At 36.4% G+C, this 17400-nt stretch overlaps 2 protein-coding genes across 2 annotated transcripts; both read left to right on the top strand.

Annotated features, from left to right (window-relative positions):
* The first annotated feature begins 3262 nt into the window (after positions 1 to 3262).
* On the top strand, positions 3263 to 4322 carry LOC105081035 (olfactory receptor 8U9). The gene has a single exon (XM_010970154.3). It carries the CDS (start codon positions 3363 to 3365, stop codon positions 4320 to 4322), a length of 960 nt encoding a protein of 319 aa, XP_010968456.2. The 5' UTR covers positions 3263 to 3362.
* An 11101-nt stretch (positions 4323 to 15423) lies between these two features.
* On the top strand, positions 15424 to 16382 carry LOC141578954 (olfactory receptor 8U9-like). Its single transcript, XM_074373036.1, is given in 2 exon segments — positions 15424 to 15886; positions 15889 to 16382. Coding segments are annotated over 2 exon segments (957 nt in total).
* The last annotated feature ends 1018 nt before the right edge of the window (positions 16383 to 17400 follow it).

Raw genomic sequence — 17400 nt, 5'->3', positions numbered from 1 at the left:
CTTCCAAAGCAAAGAATACAGCTTGGGAATAAGAGGAAGAAATAGTCAAATATTATAATTTCAGTATTAATCTTAAATTAATTAATCCAAAATTAATCTTTATTTCCCCATTTCCTAACATTTAGAAGATACTTTATTAAATATTAAAAACAAAAACAAAAGCAGTGAGGTAGTCAACCGTAAAGTGTTTAATGTCTATCGGGGGAAGAGGCATGGAAACAGATGATTGTTATAAATGTGAGAGGAAATATAAATGAGGTATGTCTAAAGTGATTCTAGAACACAAATATGATATATGTTAACTCAACTTGGGGAGTAACTTCAAAGAAGAGGTGATAATTCAACAGACCTTAAAGGAGAAATAGTTTTCCTTTAACTATTCATTTTTCTTGTAGAGGAGAGGACTAGGCATGGCACAGACAGAGGAGAAGCATGGAAGGGTGTTGTTGACAAGAAGAGACCAATTATATTAATTGAACCAATGGATATCCATTGCTGGTTGGGAGAGTTGAATGGAATTGGAACTATAAAAACATTCAAGGACAAGATTGTGAAAAGTTACATATGCTTTTAAATATAATTCACACCTTATTTTTAATATATAGTAAAATGATTTCTATGTACAAATGTGAGTGTAATGTGTTTTGGAAGTGCAGAAAAATGGCTGAGAGAAAAAGACAGCGAGAATTCAAGAGAAGGTGGATAAAGCTTTCTTTCCAATCTAGTCTGTTGTCCGCTCTTTCACTGCTCTTTTTTCAGACTCTGCATAGTGTCTGGAAATTAATAGTTCTCAACATACATTACTGAATGAGGGAATGAGTGAATTGAAGTAGGCTCCCAAGGAAGTAGCAGTTAGACACAATCAAATGTTAAGGATGCACAGTCTCGGTTGTAGATCAGAGTGGGAGGTGTTTATGGAAAAGTTGCTTATCTACTTTTGTGAAAATCATGATGGTGTGTGGTGGACTAGAGTGTAGTTTTTGAAACTCTGCTTGTACCTGCTACTATATGATGAACTCAGTTTTTAGAATCTAAGCCAAAATTATTTGACTAAAGTAAAACAGAACATATGACAGTAGAACACAGAAGAACATTCAAGCTAAGTGCATACCAGGCAATAAGAGTGTTATTCTGGATATTATTTGCTCCAGACCATCATGTAACTGGTATTTATTTCTGTGGTTTGTGGTCAGAAGGTTTGAGTTTGAAAGCTAGTAGTCTAAGAAGGGTCTTGGTCTGAACCTCCCCATAAAATTTTTATTTTATCTCTCTCTCTCACTTCCCTTTCTAAAAAATCAAATTTGACTTTTATTTTAAATGCAAATTAGGTATTTAGAACTGATGAGTTACTAGTTCTTATCTCAAATCTCCGTGTTGTTGGTATTACCCATTAAACCTCCATCTTTATTAGAGTTTCAGAAGGGGATAAACAACTTATTCAGGATAAAATTAGGTGAAGAAGTATGTGTTGAAGGTTATTACTAATAGTGTTTCTCAATAAACATATTTATTAAAAAAACAAAAAAACTATAATGCGTGTTTTGATAATTTGAATAAAAGTTGCAAATACAAAAGAGCAATTGGTAAATTCTGAAGAAAATTTGAATACCAGCTCTTATTTTATTACCATATTTATTTCTGATGTAATTTTTAGACCGTATAAAACAATTCATATGAGTTTCTCAAGAAAGCTTTGTTTCTATTTTTCAGGTATAAGAGTGAGAGAGAGATGAAACAAAAACATAGAAAGGAAGAGAGTGAAAGACAGAGAGAGAGAAGATAAAGGAGTGAGAGAGACAGATTTCATTTGACATAGTAGTAAGAACCTAGCTCTACAATTTTTACACTTTGTTAAAATTAATTTTACATGGATATTCAATAATTCAGTCATGAAAACCAGTCAAAATAAATAAGAAAAATAAATAGATTTTCAACTTAAACTAGGAAGACAAAAATTACCATCAAAATATAATTCAAATCTGTCTCTTTGATTACAGGTAAAAAAGTTGAAAGAGACTTGTAAATTGACTCATGAAGAGATGTACATTTCCAAATCGCATGGAAACAGAATATCAATATTATTCTAAATTATGACATTACAACATACTGTAAACTTTTATCAGGTTTTATTTCCTTTGATCATGTAATTCATGCTCTAGAGATAAAGATGTTTGTGGATTATTGTAGCAAGAAAAATATGAAAATAATTTAAGTTTCTCACAATAGAACAAAAAAGATACACTATAAGGGACAGCGTAATAATGAGGCGTAGACTCCTGAGTCAGAAATGCGTGGATTTGTAACCCAACTAACTGTACTCAGACCAGCTTTCTGACTTCATTTTAGGTGTTTCTGTTTCAATCTCCTCTTCATCTGTAAAGTGCTCAAAGCAATATGGTCTTCACATAAAGGTTTAGTTTAAAAAAAAATGGAGTAAATAAACTCCTCATTTTACCTTCCATGCTTACCCCTTTTCAGCATTTGCATTGTTAACATAACTATGAAGATACTTTTCACTCTGTAAAGACCTTTAAGTGGTAAATTATTAAAGTAAAATAAAAAATATAAAATGGTGTTTCTGCCACTGCAGAAAGGATCCATCAAAGGCAGGTGCCACTGCAGAAGATTTGTTTTCCTTTATGTTATTAATGTTAACATTTTTTACAATGAAAGCAATAGCTAAGCATTTTAGTAAGTCAGGTTAAAGTTGTAAATGCAGACAGTTCCACAGCTCCCATCTTTGAGTAGACAATGGATTTGGGAGAAGAGAAATGTGCATTTCCCACATGTTACATCCTTGTGCTCTCCATTCCGTTCCCAGAACCCCTTATGTTAACAATCTCTATATTAGCATCAAATCTCTTTGCAAGATATTAAAGGATTAAAAACACCACTTACATATTCTAAGTGAAGTAAGCCAGAAAGAGAAAGAAAAATACCATATGAGATCACTCATATGTGGAATCTGAAAAAAAAAAAAAGAAAAAACATAAATACAAAACAGAAACAGACTCATAGACATAGAATACAAACTTGTGGTTGCCAAGGGGGCAGAGGGTGGGAAGGGCCAGACTGGGATTTTAAAATGTAGAATAGATAAATAAGACTATACTGTATAGCACAGGAAAATATATACAGGATCTTGTGGTAACTCACAGCGGAAAAACAAAATGTGACAATGAAAATATGTATGTTCATGTATAACTGAAAAATTGTGCTCTACACTGGAATTTGACACAGCATTGTAAAATGACTATTACTCAATAAAAAAAATGCTTTAAAAAAAAAAACCACCACTTATATACGGACAGCTTGAATTTAACTCTTTTCTCTACTTCCCCAGGCAGCTGCCTTGAAGAGATATGGCTCAGATCAACTGCACACAGGTGACAGAGTTCATTCTCGCGGGCCTCACGGATCGTCAGGAGTTGAAGATGCCCCTCTTTGTGCTCTTCTTATCCATCTACCTCTTCACAGTAGTAGGCAACCTGGGTCTGATGCTGGTCATTAGAACGGATGCGAGACTCCACACACCAATGTACTTCTTTCTTAGCAACCTGGCTTTTGTTGATTTCTGTTATGCTTCTGTCATCACACCCAAGATGCTTGGGAACTTCTTATACCACCAAAACATGATCTCCTTCAATGCATGTGCAGCTCAGTTAGGCTGTTTCCTCACCTTCATGGTATCAGAGTGCCTGCTACTGGCTTCCATGGCGTACGATAGATACGTGGCCATTTGTAACCCTCTCCTCTATACGGTTGTGATGTCCCCAGGAATCTGCATTCAGCTCGTCACTTTCCCCTATAGCTATAGCTTTTTGATGGCACTGTTTCATACCGTCCTTACCTTTCGCCTCTCTTACTGTCACTCTAACACCATCAACCATTTCTACTGTGATGACATGCCTCTCCTCAGGCTGACGTGCTCAGACACTCACGCCAAACAGCTGTGGGTTTTGGCCTGTGCAGGTGTTACTTTCATCTCCTCTGTTCTGGTTGTCTTTGTCTCCTACCTGTTTATTATTTCCACCATCCTGGGGATGCGCTCAGCTGAGGGGAGACGCAAAGCCTTCTCCACATGTAGCTCCCACATGCTGGCAGTCACCATATTCTATGGGACCCTCATCTTCATGTACTTACAGCCAAGCTCTCACCATTCTCTCGACACAGATAAACTGGCCTCTGTCTTCTATACAGTGATCATTCCTATGTTGAACCCCTTGATCTACAGCCTCAGGAATCAGGATGTGAAAAATGCCCTGAAAAAAGTCATCATCAGTAGAAACCATACTCTTGTGTTCATAACATTTCAAAAATGATTTAATTAAACAAAAGTGGGCTTTCTTTAATGATTTTTCCCCTTAATTATTAAAACTAGTAGAGTATCTTGATCTTCTTTGGTTTTCAATAAAAATTTCTTTACTATGAAGTAAAATCATTCTCTGAATTCTTAGCAATCGAGTTTGTCTTAGAATTATAATTCATATGTAGAAATTACCATAAGAATTTGTGTCATGTCGTTTCTCAAATTAAAAAAAATGTGTATGTTTTAAAAATTCATCATCTCATCTGATAGCTATACAATGAGGAACTGGACAAGAGTAGACAAAACTGAGACATCTTGAACACCAAGTTTAAGATTGTAAGAGTGCTTTAATGATATATTTTGAAGAGTTTTTTAATAGTATATTCCCAGTTAAATACTAAAAGACAGTTGTGAACCAGTGGTTTCAATGTGGAATGATTTACCCCCAGGGCATATTTGGAAATTTCTGGAAACAGTCTTGATTTTCACCAGGACAGGATGGTGTAAAGGGATACCATTTTTTACCTAGACGGTTGAAGCTGGATGCATATGTAACCCACAGTGCACAGGAAAGTCCCTCGCAAAACATTATCCAGTCCAAAATGGTAATAGTGCCAAGGTTGAGAAAGTCTGCCCTGAACAATTTTTTCCTAACAATTGTATAGATTTCATTCAGGTTGAGCTGGTGGACGGTGCTGCTCATGTCTTCCACAGACTTGTTGGTCTTCCTTTTAGGTGTTCCATCAATTATTAAGAGTGCTGTTAAATCCTCAGTTGAATTATGTTTTCTCATCTGTCAGTTTTTATTTCATACATTTGGGGATGACGTTAGTTGTTCCTAAATTTGTAATTGCTAAATTTACTGATTTTTTTTTTACTATTATTATTAAATGTCCTTCTTTATTCCGGTAGCATTTCTTCTCTTAAAGTCTATTTTTTCTTCCTTTAGTATAAGTATTCCAGCTCTTTTACAGTTATTATTGCACAGAATAGTTTTCCAGTCTTTTACTTTCAATTTACTTATGTCTGAGTGTCAGTTATGTTTCATATAAAGCCAATAGTTGGATTTTTGCCTTTTTAATAAACTCTGAATATTTCTGCCTTGAAATTGGAATATTTAGTATATTTATCTGGAGGGATTGTTAAAACAGACATGGCTGGGTCAAACTCCCAGAGTTTATCATTCAGTAGGTCTGGTGTGGAGCCAAAGAATTTGCATTTCCAACAGCTAACTGCAGTTTCCAAGTGTTGGAGGAGGTCATTGAGAGGATGTGACCACAGGTTGACCTTTGAGCTGGATCTGGGCAATCAGAGGGTCCTCACCATCCCCCATGCCCTATCCTTGGAGTGTACATTGTTCTGCCCACCATTCCCACAGTGGGGGATATTGTTAAGGAGGCAGCCTTGAGAGAGTAAGATATTGTTGGACATTATACATGAGAGAACTAAGTTAATCCTCTATATAAACTTTTAAGATTCTGGTGAGCAGATGCTGAGATCTACTCATTTCTTGGCCACCAGAAGTCAAGTCTCATATGCACATTCCTTTGCTTATTAAAATTGCCACCAACCAATCTGGGATGACCTGCCTGTTCCTTTGGTCTCTCCTTTCCCTTCTTGTACAGGTGGCCAGTTTTAGGTTTCACCCAAGAAGCTCCCAAGTTGGCAGACCAACAAGTTTTCTTGATGCTTCTTGTCCAGCACTGCACTTTGATAACTGCTGCCTCAGAAGACCTCTATACCATATTTGTATACAGCTCCTGGTGCATTTCCCCTCTTAAGAAGCAGTGCCTACAACTCTTTGTTGGAAAAGCGCTTCAGGAAGCAGTTATGTCTGTATGCCAGGCAGAAGTCACTGGAAATTTACATCCCATGGGGGACAGCCCTTAGTCAATGACTGATATGTGCACAGGAGTATACAGTGGACCCTTGAACAATGCAGGTTTGAACTACACAGGTTCACTTACACATGGATATTTTTCAGTAGTAAATACAGCAGTACTACAAGGTCTGTGGTTGGTTGATTTGGGGAATGCAGAGGAACTGCTGATACGGAGGACTGACTCTAAGTTATACAGAGATTAACTCATACATTTATGGTTTAGGAGTTGTATAAGAGTCAGCTATAAATACTCAATCTCCTTTGCTCACTCTTAGCAATTCTGAAGTTTGATTTACCCTTTGTCCAGAACGCTTCCATGGAATCTGACCTAAATTTCTATCATAGGATGTTGACTCTACAACATGGCTTGGATTACTTCTTTTTTTAGGTCCCACCTCTCATCCCAATAACTATTTTGGGTACAATTCCTAATAAATCACATTTACACAAATCATTGACTCAGTGTCTCCTTTGGGGTGAACTCAACTTAAGATGGTATTATAATTTCTATACACTACATTATTTGTGTAATTTTCCAGCAAGCAATGTCATTTTGACAATAAACGTATTTTGAAACATTAAAATAGTTTGGCACTCATTAACCTTTCTTAGCCTGCTGAATCTTACTTGAGTACTTTCAGCACCTCTTCCTACCACAAAATTGGCTTAGAAGTCTAAAACATGAAACTTGGAAAATAGAAGTCTGAAGAATTCTTTAGAATATGTAATCAGACCTAGTTTGCTCTTAGTCACAAAATTCTGGGTCCCTTTTCCGAGGGAGAGGAAGACAAATGAATAGATGTGGGTGTTAGGAGGTATGGACTTGACTTAAGATAGAACCACGAGCTGAATTACTTTTGGAAATTTACTGTTTCCCTTTTAAGGTGAGCATTTTCTCATTGGTAAAATAATGGGATTGCGTTAGGTATATGGCTTTAATTTTTTTACAGAATTATTTTGCTCAAAAATGAATTCTTAATGTTAATAGCAATGAACACTAAAGGCTACCATTACTCTGGTAGAATGAGGTGATAGACACAAATCTCTGTCCCGTTGTTCTTCTTAACACGTTTTCTACACAGCTGACTTCAGATGACTCAGAAACCACTTGAGTCATCACCAGAAAACCAGCTTATTTTTAAAGCACTGTCTGAAAACGCTGGGATTCAATATGATCTATGATCCCATGCTGTTCAGTAATTTTCTGGTTTTCCATTTCTCATAAGCATCCTAGGAATTCTGCTTTGCCAAGGGAAATCTCTCTCACCAGCTGTTACTCCTGAACCATAACTAAATCTCCTCCATTCCTTATCACATTCATGTCCATTTGTACCGGCAATTGTAAATTTCATTAAGCGTAGTAGCACTCATGAGGATCTAAAGTCCACTATGGGCTGAAAATTGTAAAACCTAAGATTAAAAAAATTAATTTTGTCTCTTGGAAAATTTGAGATCTGGACAGCCAACACTGGTTAGAAAATGTTATTCTTTTCAAACTGTTAAAGATAAATTTTCTTTAATAATACTGCTAGGGAAAACATGAAATTGTGAAAACTGCTGTGAGGTTCTGATTAAAAATATGTTATTGAAATGAGGTTAATTTTAAAGACATGTTTGGGAATCCAAGGTTTCTATGAGCCCCATTTGTCATAATTTTTGTCATAATTTATTCCCAATACGAAGAAGTTTCTAAATAACTGTATTAACACATTTAGTTTATTTATAGAGGCTCAGTTCCCAAGTTCTCACCGATCGCTCTCTGGTGACAACTCAAAAAGGAATGTGAAATAAATGAGTCCCAATGGTGCTTTCTCACTGGAGATGCAATGAAAACTTTCAGCTTCTCCTGGGCTTTCAAATAAAGATCTGCTGGGTCGGGGTTGGGGAGACTCCCAAACTTTCTTTATACAAGTGAAAAACACAATGTTGAGGGATGTTTTCCAGCGGAGAATTGAAGAAAACACTGTGTGTGTATATATATGAAAGGATAAATGTGAATTTATTCTGATATCACTCCTACCCTAACCCAGGGCCACAGGATTCACTCTAGCTTCAATTTCATACTTATCTGTAAAGTTCCTCTCCAACAGTGAGAAACCTGGATCCTACCACTTAAAAGCTATTTAATTACTTGTTCAAACTCAACATATATTTACAGTAATTCCAGAATTAACTTGAACCCTCCCAGGAAACAAATTTACAAACTAGAATGTAAAGTTTGTATTCAGTTTCTTTTGCCTATAATTTTACACCTTCTAATCAAAACACCATTTTCCAAGTTACTTAGGTCAGTAAATCTCCCCACTTGAGTTTATGTTTATGTCATACATTGATAACAGAATTAAACACATTTGCCATAGTGTGGCCAGCATTCTGCCAGCCACTGGTATTGGCTAACAATCTACTTAACTTTTTATTAATTTGTATACACAATTTAGCCTCTGTAATAAACAGTTCTATGAAATTTATGACAAAAATGCATAGAGTCAAGTAACTTAGATAACATGCAGAACAGTTTCTTCATCTTAAAAATTCCCTGAATGTATCTCCTAGTCAAATACTGTCCCCTCCCCAAAGCTTTGATCAACTGAATTGAACTCTTTCTCCTAAAGTTTAAGAAATGAGAAGATAAAACATTCTCTGGGAAGAGCCTTTGATGATATATAAAAAACTCATGTTGAAATAACATAGAAACACAATCCTAACAATTTGTGGCTAATAACTGCTCTTTGTTGTCATTCAAATTCAAGCTAACTTATTCATATGCATCAGTTTATATAGAAGATTTTTAGTTAATTTTCCAACATCCCTGTACCAAGTACAACTCATGCCATTTTATAGCAAGACATAAACAAAGCCATGGCATTTTTCCATCTGTATTAAGTATGTTTGCCCATTTAAAACAACATTAAGTACTGCATATTCACAGAATACTCACATATCTTAAGCATATTTCATGCTAGTACATTTATCCTGATTAACACTGACAAACTGCGATCATGCCAAGCTGTGAGATGTAAGGATTTGCTGCTTCTTCCTGTTCAATAAACCACATGTGTTAATGCATCATGTACAGTGTCACACACTAACACACCGACCCTCCCATGGCCATTATATTGAAGCCCAGTGTTATCACTGGAAATTTGTTTCATAGAAAACTACACAGTAAATTGTATATTCAAAGTCAGTATATGAAACAAGTAAGTCCCCTGCTGTTTCCTCACAAACCATATTCACTATCGTTTGCTTATCCATCATCAAATCCGCAGTCCCTAGAGAAGCAAACTTCCCCTTGTTTTGGACCCCAGGGTTTGCATCAAATGCCTTACTGATCCTCCTTTCACTTACGTCTTTTAGTTCACTAGATACAAGTTAATTTGTGTTTTTCACCTTCTGTCTATTTGAAACCTCTCAGAGATATATCTGAAGTATTTGGTGCACCTTCAATTAAATGCGGGACCCCCTCAATTACTGAGAAGACAACAGAAAATGTACTATATTGGAAAAAGAAAAATAATTCCATATTTCCTTTCCTACCCCTCCCCCCACCAACCCAATAAAACCCTTTTCAGTACTGAGGATTATTTTGTTTCTTTAAAGATGCTGTTTATGTTAGTTTGAGCTGCCATAACAAAATACTGTTTTTAAAAACAGGGAGGCTTTACCAACAGAAATTTATTTTCTCATGGTTCTGGAGGCAGGAAAGTCCAAGATTAGGATTCTGGACAATTTGGTTATTTGTAGGCGCTCTCTTCCTGGATTGTAGATGGCTGCTACCTGACTGTGTGCTCATATGACCACTTCTGTGTTAGTGCATGTGGTGGGGGTGGGGAGGGTAGGAGGGGAGTGTAGAATGAGAGAGAAAGAGAGAGGAACACTAGTGTTTCTCCTTATAAGGACACTAATTCCATCATGAAGGCCCCATTCTCATGACCTCATCTAACCCTAGCCTCCTCTGGGAGGTACCCAAAGGCCCATCTGCAGACACCATCACAGTGGAAGGGAGGGCTTCAGCCTGTGAATTTTGGGAGGATACAGTTGAGTTCATAGCAGATGCATTGTTTCTTAATAAGTTTTAAAATAAAATTCTTTCTGCACCCCCTTGCTATGGACACAGATTGGCTAAGAAATCAATCTGGAAGAGTGCTCTTTAGAAGAGCTCACCAAGGAAATTAAGGAATAATGGATAGAGATAACCTGGAAGAGGAAATGAATATTTCATGAGCATTTCAAAGAGTAAGCCAAAGAGGGTCATGTCTCAACATGTTCAGAAACAGATCCTTGGAAGAGTTAGATATTTAGTTCTTTGAAAGATATGCTGTTGGAAAGTTTCTTATCTTTTTCAAGGATAGACTTAAATCCTGTTGTTGAGCAAAAACATTATGAACAATTAAGACAGCAATCAGTAAATGATAGCAGCTCAAAAACGAGGGGATGCTAGGGCAATAATGTCATACTAAAGGCAGAGCTGTAGTTGTGAGGTTCCTCAAACACGAGAGCGATGCTAATTGATCTCCAGCAGACCGTGGGCTCCCTCTGGGGTGTGGTCTGTAGCTTTCCTGATGATCTTACGTCAGACCCTCAGTAAGATCCCTTGGGGTAGGTCATTGATAAAACCCTGCAGTTCATTGCTGCACAAACCCACTTGGAGAAGAAATAGGAACACCCTCTACCCAGGTAGTTATGAAGATTGTTTTTAAAAATTGTGACAAAAATCTGAATTTTTAAAGTCAACTAGAATAGAATAGATTTTAAAATAAAACTTTTTGGGTGGCATTTTAGAAACGAGGGTAAGAATGTTTCTTCTAATTTTATTTCAGCTGTATAGGTATGGGCTATTATATGATATACATTTTATTAGTTTGGAGTAAAAATTTGAGATCTCTAAGATAGAATCTACTCAATCATTTGGACAAGTCAAGCGCTTAATTGATTAGATTGTAAACTATGTCTAAACTGTTTTCATTTTTGCGAAAGCTAGTCATTTTACCCAGAATGAGAGGTGAGCACATTAAAATTGTCATCACTACATCCCTTAATATATTTGAAATAACTAAAGAACATTAATTATGAGCAGGAGAAATAAATTGAAATTTTATTACCAAAATTAATCTTTAATTCCCCATTACCAAGCATCTAGAAGGGGCTGCATTAGGAAATGAATCAAAAAGTCATGGTTTCTACCCATGTCTACAGTCTCTCCAGAAAACAAATATGGAAACAGATGGAAACTACAAATGATGTGCAAATAATTTATGCATAAAATGTTTCCAGAATGCAAAAATGAAAACTGGCAGGTAACAGAGCATGGGAATTGGAAGTTAGGGAGATCTTTACAGGAAAGGTGGGATTTTGATAGGCCTTGAAGGATAAATACGAGTTTTTCTTCCAACCCTTCATTCACCATTCACCTGGTAGAAATGAACACAGGAAAAAGAACATATGAAGCAGGGACGCATATACAGTCTTCTTATTGTAACCGAGGACCACAAAACAATTACTTTAATTAGATCAACGTGTGTTAGCTGTGGCAGAAGTGAAAAGATGTAAATGGAAGTCGAAGATAAAATATCATGGGTTAGATGCTAAAAGATCATATATAATATACTTTCAAATACATTTGCATACATTTGCATGTGCCACCTTTAAGATAAGATGAAATGGCATATTGAAGTTCTTACAGCTGCTGAACAGGGGAGTCCTAGCTGGTATTATGGGGCTTGTAAGCCAGATTTCTAATCAAACAGTTGCTTGATTATTTCAAAATGGAATTTATATATTTGACCACTAACTAGGCTTTTAAATACTTCCATGACCTACTCATCTCACGTAATGATCAATAGCATCCAAGACTGTCCTCTTCCCATAGAAAGTTGTAGACACTTGCACAAAGACACAGTTAAAAATTATTTTTGATTTTGACGTCCATGATTTATGAAGAACATCTACCTTCTCCTGATGTATACTTACATCTGTTTCCTGACATAAGAAAATGTATCAAGTAGGCTATATATTCTTCTGCTAATTTATTCTATGTTGAGACTATTATTTGAAGAGCTAAAAATAAAAATGAGACACTCTTCTGTGTCTTTAATTTAACATATATATTGCATATAAATCTTTAACTACAGATGTCTGCATCCAACCGTTAAGGATTGTCTGTGTCTTGTTGTGTAAATTCCATGTTCTAGTATCTTACGCTGACCAATGAGCACTGTCTACCCCGCTACCAGTGAATTTTTAAAGTGATTACACTGACTTCACCCTACATCTACCTTTTACTAGATCAGGGGAGCAATTTTAACATAATATTTTCTATTTTAAAACCTGCTCGTGTAGGCTATGTGCAGACACATTATTTTATCTTAATGTTTGCATTTTTTAGATATAAAATAGCACCATTTACAGATTGAGAAACTGAGGGACAAATGGAATTTTTGACATGCTCAAATTAATGTAACTAGAGGGTGATGGAGCCATTTAAATATAGGTCTCCCAATTTTATTCATGGTTCTCTCCACTGTATCCCAGTTGGTATACGTATCAATGAAATGATAGTTTTCAGTAGTTACCTGTCATTCAAAAAGCAAGCGTTCCATAGTATTTCCTTTTCATAAATACAAGTTTTTATGAGAAATTCCATAGTATTTCCTTTTCATAAATACAACAATATAAGTGAACTCAAATGGAAATTTTACATTTATTTTCTAAGAAGGAGTGTGCCTCTGTTATTTCTTTCAGTAAACAAACCAAGAAAGCCTGAGTAATTTCACTAAGAAGCACACTCACTAGTACATAACATTGCCATGATTCAAACTCTAGTCTCATACTTTTAATGGTATGCCCTACTGTATTTTGATATAAAAGATCATTATCAACATGATAAAATAAATGCTTCTAATGTAGCATGAATAGATAAGAATCAGAATGCATAGGCTGATGATTCTGCAAGTCTAATTTCTAGAATGTGCTGAGCAATTTATGTTTTCTTAAGACTTTTTAAATTTTTGTGTGGAGAAAGAGAGAGAAATATGACATAAGCTTTATGGGATTTACTAAAAGAAAATGTATAGCAATAAACAAAACTCATTTCTAGTTATCTTATTCTGTCCTAAATTAAAGCTTATATTGAGGTTTATATTTTAATTACGAACATCAGACCATAAGGATAGGTAAAATGAATGAAGATAATCCATTTCAAATGTCAACCTAAAAAAAAGAGAGAAACTGAGGTAAGCTTAAAATTGTACAAAATGAGTTGGTTTGGGAATAGTTTGAGCTGTAATTTGGGAAACATAAACTCTAGCAAGCTGCAAACAAATCCATTGAGGGCTTAGGGTAGGCTGTGTTTATGGAGTGGATATAAACAAGGGGGAGTTCAATCAGAGTCAGTTAAAAGAAACATAGTTCATATCAGGGTGCCCTCTCCAAAAAAATTAAATTTAAACTTAAATTAAAAACAAAAACAAAAAAACAGAGACCATCCTTGATGTGTTCATGGTAAACTTCTACCAGTTACTATTCATTTACTTTGCTCTGGCTGTTTCTGAATTTTTCACAAGTCCAAGCAGCAAGTTTATGGGCTCAATGATGCAGAGAGATTCTTGGATAAATTTCAGTGTTCGGTACATCAAGCATTTAAGGGAAATCAGCCTGTCACTCCTCATCAGTCCTTACCTTTTGTTTGCCTGAGGGCATATATGTGAGATTTTCCACTTTCTATCTTCCAGTTTCATTTTAGATTGAAATTCTTTCACAAAAATACTACAGTAAAAACATGAAAATTAATATAAAAATAATCCAAATCTGTATGTTTTTAGTTTGGAGCCATGTACATTGATATAATTCTATTAGAAAGTAAATATCACTTTTATTTTAACTAAGCAAAATGTTTTTAAAATTTGAAGGTTTTCACTGAATTTGATCAGTTCAGTTGATGCTTTACATAGAAAGATGTCTGTGAAACATTATATTGTTACGGAAACGACAGGCCAGCCAAGAAACAAGCACCACTCGGAGGGTTGGAGTACTCAGATGTATTACGCCGGTGGGCTCAGAGGGGCTTCTGCTCCGAAGCTCTGAGCACTTTCAAGATGTGCGTATGAGGTTTTATAGGGTAAAGTACAAGCTTGGGGTATTAGGCCAATAGGCATGGAACAGCTTTAGCAGCATTATTATCACAAAAGTGGAGGCGGGGAGGCAGCAAACCAACATTCCAAAGCCAGATATATCTCTTTGAAAATCCAGCTGGCTAGCAAAAAAAAATAAACCACAAACCAACACTAATTAACTTAGATTTACAAGTTAGTCCAGCAGAACTCAGATCAGTATTCCGATACTTAAATTTGTGAGTTATCTTGTTAGACCAGCCCAGCCTCTCCTTCACATTCCTAGACTTGTGAGTTATCTTGTTAGACCAAACTGGTTTTTCCTTCACAATATCAATAAACGCTTGGTGAAATCTAGGCAATGCACCAACAGAACAAATCGGGAGTATTGAGAACTTAATAGTGGGTGGGTTGCTGCCTCAGAAAAACACAAGTTTGAATCCCAGCTGTGCTAGAGACTGGCTGCCTGAGTATACTGCAGGTGCTTAATCTCTCAGACTTCTTTCTCCATCTGTAGAATGGGCACATAAGAAACAAAGTAAATAAACAGCCTGTAAAGCATGCGTTAGCATCTTTCGTAAAGTTACCTATTTCCAGCATTTGCATTAACACAATTATGAAGATTCTGTAGTCACGTATGGTGACTTCTTGGCAATAAGTAATGTTATACAACAGTTGAATATAGCATTGCAGCAATGTGAAGTTTGTATCACACGGGCAAGTCTGTCTGGGTAATGTCACTGCAGAAGATTCAATTTCCTTTATATTATCAATGTTAGGATTTTTTTTTTTGGAAAAACAATAGTTCAAAATTTTGAAATATTGATGGCAAAATTTGAATAATATAAAGTCAAGAGCTTTGAAAAGAGAGCCAGTGTGGACTGAATCATGTCCCACAGCTCTTAACGTTAAACGCAATCGACTTCGGGAAACACAATGTGCCTTTCCTACAAAAGATTTCTTTTTGATCTTTGTCCCATCCCCTGGCTCCAAGGATGCTAATGATTTTAATATTAGCATTTTCCTGTTAAAAATGAAGTGGCTTTAAAGGATATTACAATTCAAATTTAATTTAATTCAGCTGCTTTAATTCTCCTCTCTTCAAGCAGACATACTGAAGACGCATGACCCAGATCAACTGCACGCAGGTGACAGAGTTCATTCTCGCGGGCCTCACGGATCGTCAGGAGTTGAAGATGCCCCTCTTTGTGCTCTTCTTATCCATCTACCTCTTCACAGTAGTAGGCAACCTGGGTCTGATCCTGGTCATTAGAATGGATGCGAGACTCCACACACCAATGTACTTCTTTCTTAGCAACCTGGCCTTTGTTGATTTCTGTTATGCTTCTGTCATCGCACCCAAGATGCTGGGGAACTTCTTGTACCAACAGAACGTGATCTCCTTCAATGCACGTGCTGCTCAATTAGGCTGTTTCCTGGCTTGCCTGACAGCTGAGTGTCTGCTCCTGGCTTCCATGGCCTATGACCGCTATGTGGCCATTTGTAAACCTCTCCTCTATATGGCTGTGATGTCCCCAAGAAACTGCATCCAGCTTGTGGCTGCCCCCTACAGCTACAGCTTTTTGGTCGCCTGTTCCATACCCTCCTCACCTTTCACCTCTCCTATTGCCACTCCAACATCCTTAACCATTTCTACTGTGATGACATGCCTCTCCTCAGGCTGACGTGCTCAGACACTCACACCAAGCAGCTGTGGATCTTTGTCTGTGCTGGTATCATGTTCATTTCTTCCCTCCTGGTTGTCTTTGTCTCCTACGTGTACATCATCTCTGCCATCCTGAGGATGCGCTCAGCTGAGGGGAGACGCAAGGCTTTCTCCACGTGTAGCTCCCACATACTGGCAGTCACCATATTCTACGGGTCCCTCATCTTCATGTACTTACAGCCAAGCTCTCACCATTCCCTGGACACAGACAAGATGGCCTCTGTCTTCTACACGGTGATCGTTCCCATGTTGAACCCTTTAATCTACAGCCTTAGGAACAAGGAGGTGAAGGATGCCTTGAAAAAAGCGATCATCAATGGAAACCAGGTTTTTATGTTCATGAAGTTAAGAAAGTGACTTGAATAAATAAAAATGAAATTTCCTTCACGTTTTTTTCTCTTAAAAATATTAGAATGCCTGTTCCTCATATGTGATTTTTACATATCTGTTCACTGTACAATAAAATTCTCTGAAGATTTTTACTTAGAATGAGATTTCATACATAAGAGTAAACATAAGAAGTTATGTCCATTCTCTTACTTTTCAAATGAAAATGCATTAAAAATAATTAATTAGCTGCTCCATAAGAATTTATTCCAGATTTCCTGTTTCTCAAATGAAGAATTGCATGAAAGCTATTATCTGTTTATATAACCAGTATAGGACAAAAGTTCAGCCTCTCCACCCGTCCAATATCCCCAGTTCAGAAGTCTCCAGCTTTATTAACAATATCCCATGTGAAAACAAAAAGATGCATAGCACAAATAATTTTTCTTGATTTGCTAGTTTCTTCAGAAAATATGACAATATAAAACTGCTCCATATTGATATATTTAACAAATTCTCTTTATTCAAGAGAACAGTATTGTATTGTAACTTTTTCAATATCACTGCTTTAACATGACCTAAAGTCTGGTTTAGTCTCTAAAGACTAATTCTCAAGTGAACTGCTTTTTTTTTTTAAGCCTATGAGACCTCATTATATTTTTTCCAACTGTCTAAAAATTAATAATAATAATAATGTAATTCAGTGTAATTCAAGGTAGAATCCCAGAGGCATCATACATTCTAAATAAACACACTCAAAATAATTGAAACATCATAGACCATCTTGCCAGTAGCAAGGATTATGTACAGTTATACTGGGCAGATCTTGGGTAAGTTGGTCATTACTGGGTAAGGAATAGCTTCTTAGAACACAGTGAACCCATTAGGCAATGCATCCTTGGGAGAAGAACGTACGCCTTGTAGTCCAAGGAGGGCACTGTACTAGGTGTGGGCTCTCACCAGGTTAGTTACCAATTAAATAAGGACAATACTACAAAACTTGGAGACTTTTAAACTCTTAAACAACATACAAAAGGTAATAATAAAT

This window comes from Camelus bactrianus, chromosome 10, assembly GCF_048773025.1.
Source record: "Camelus bactrianus isolate YW-2024 breed Bactrian camel chromosome 10, ASM4877302v1, whole genome shotgun sequence".
NCBI classification, from domain to species: domain Eukaryota; kingdom Metazoa; phylum Chordata; class Mammalia; order Artiodactyla; family Camelidae; genus Camelus; species Camelus bactrianus.
The sequence above is the reverse complement of the archived record's forward strand: the minus strand, read 5'-3'. Positions and strand labels throughout refer to the sequence as shown.

What these genes read in the sequence shown, in the direction of transcription:
- LOC105081035 (XM_010970154.3), top strand. Translation starts at nt 3,363, where the DNA reads ATGGCTCAGATCAACTGCACACAGGTGACAGAGTTCATTCTCGCGGGC.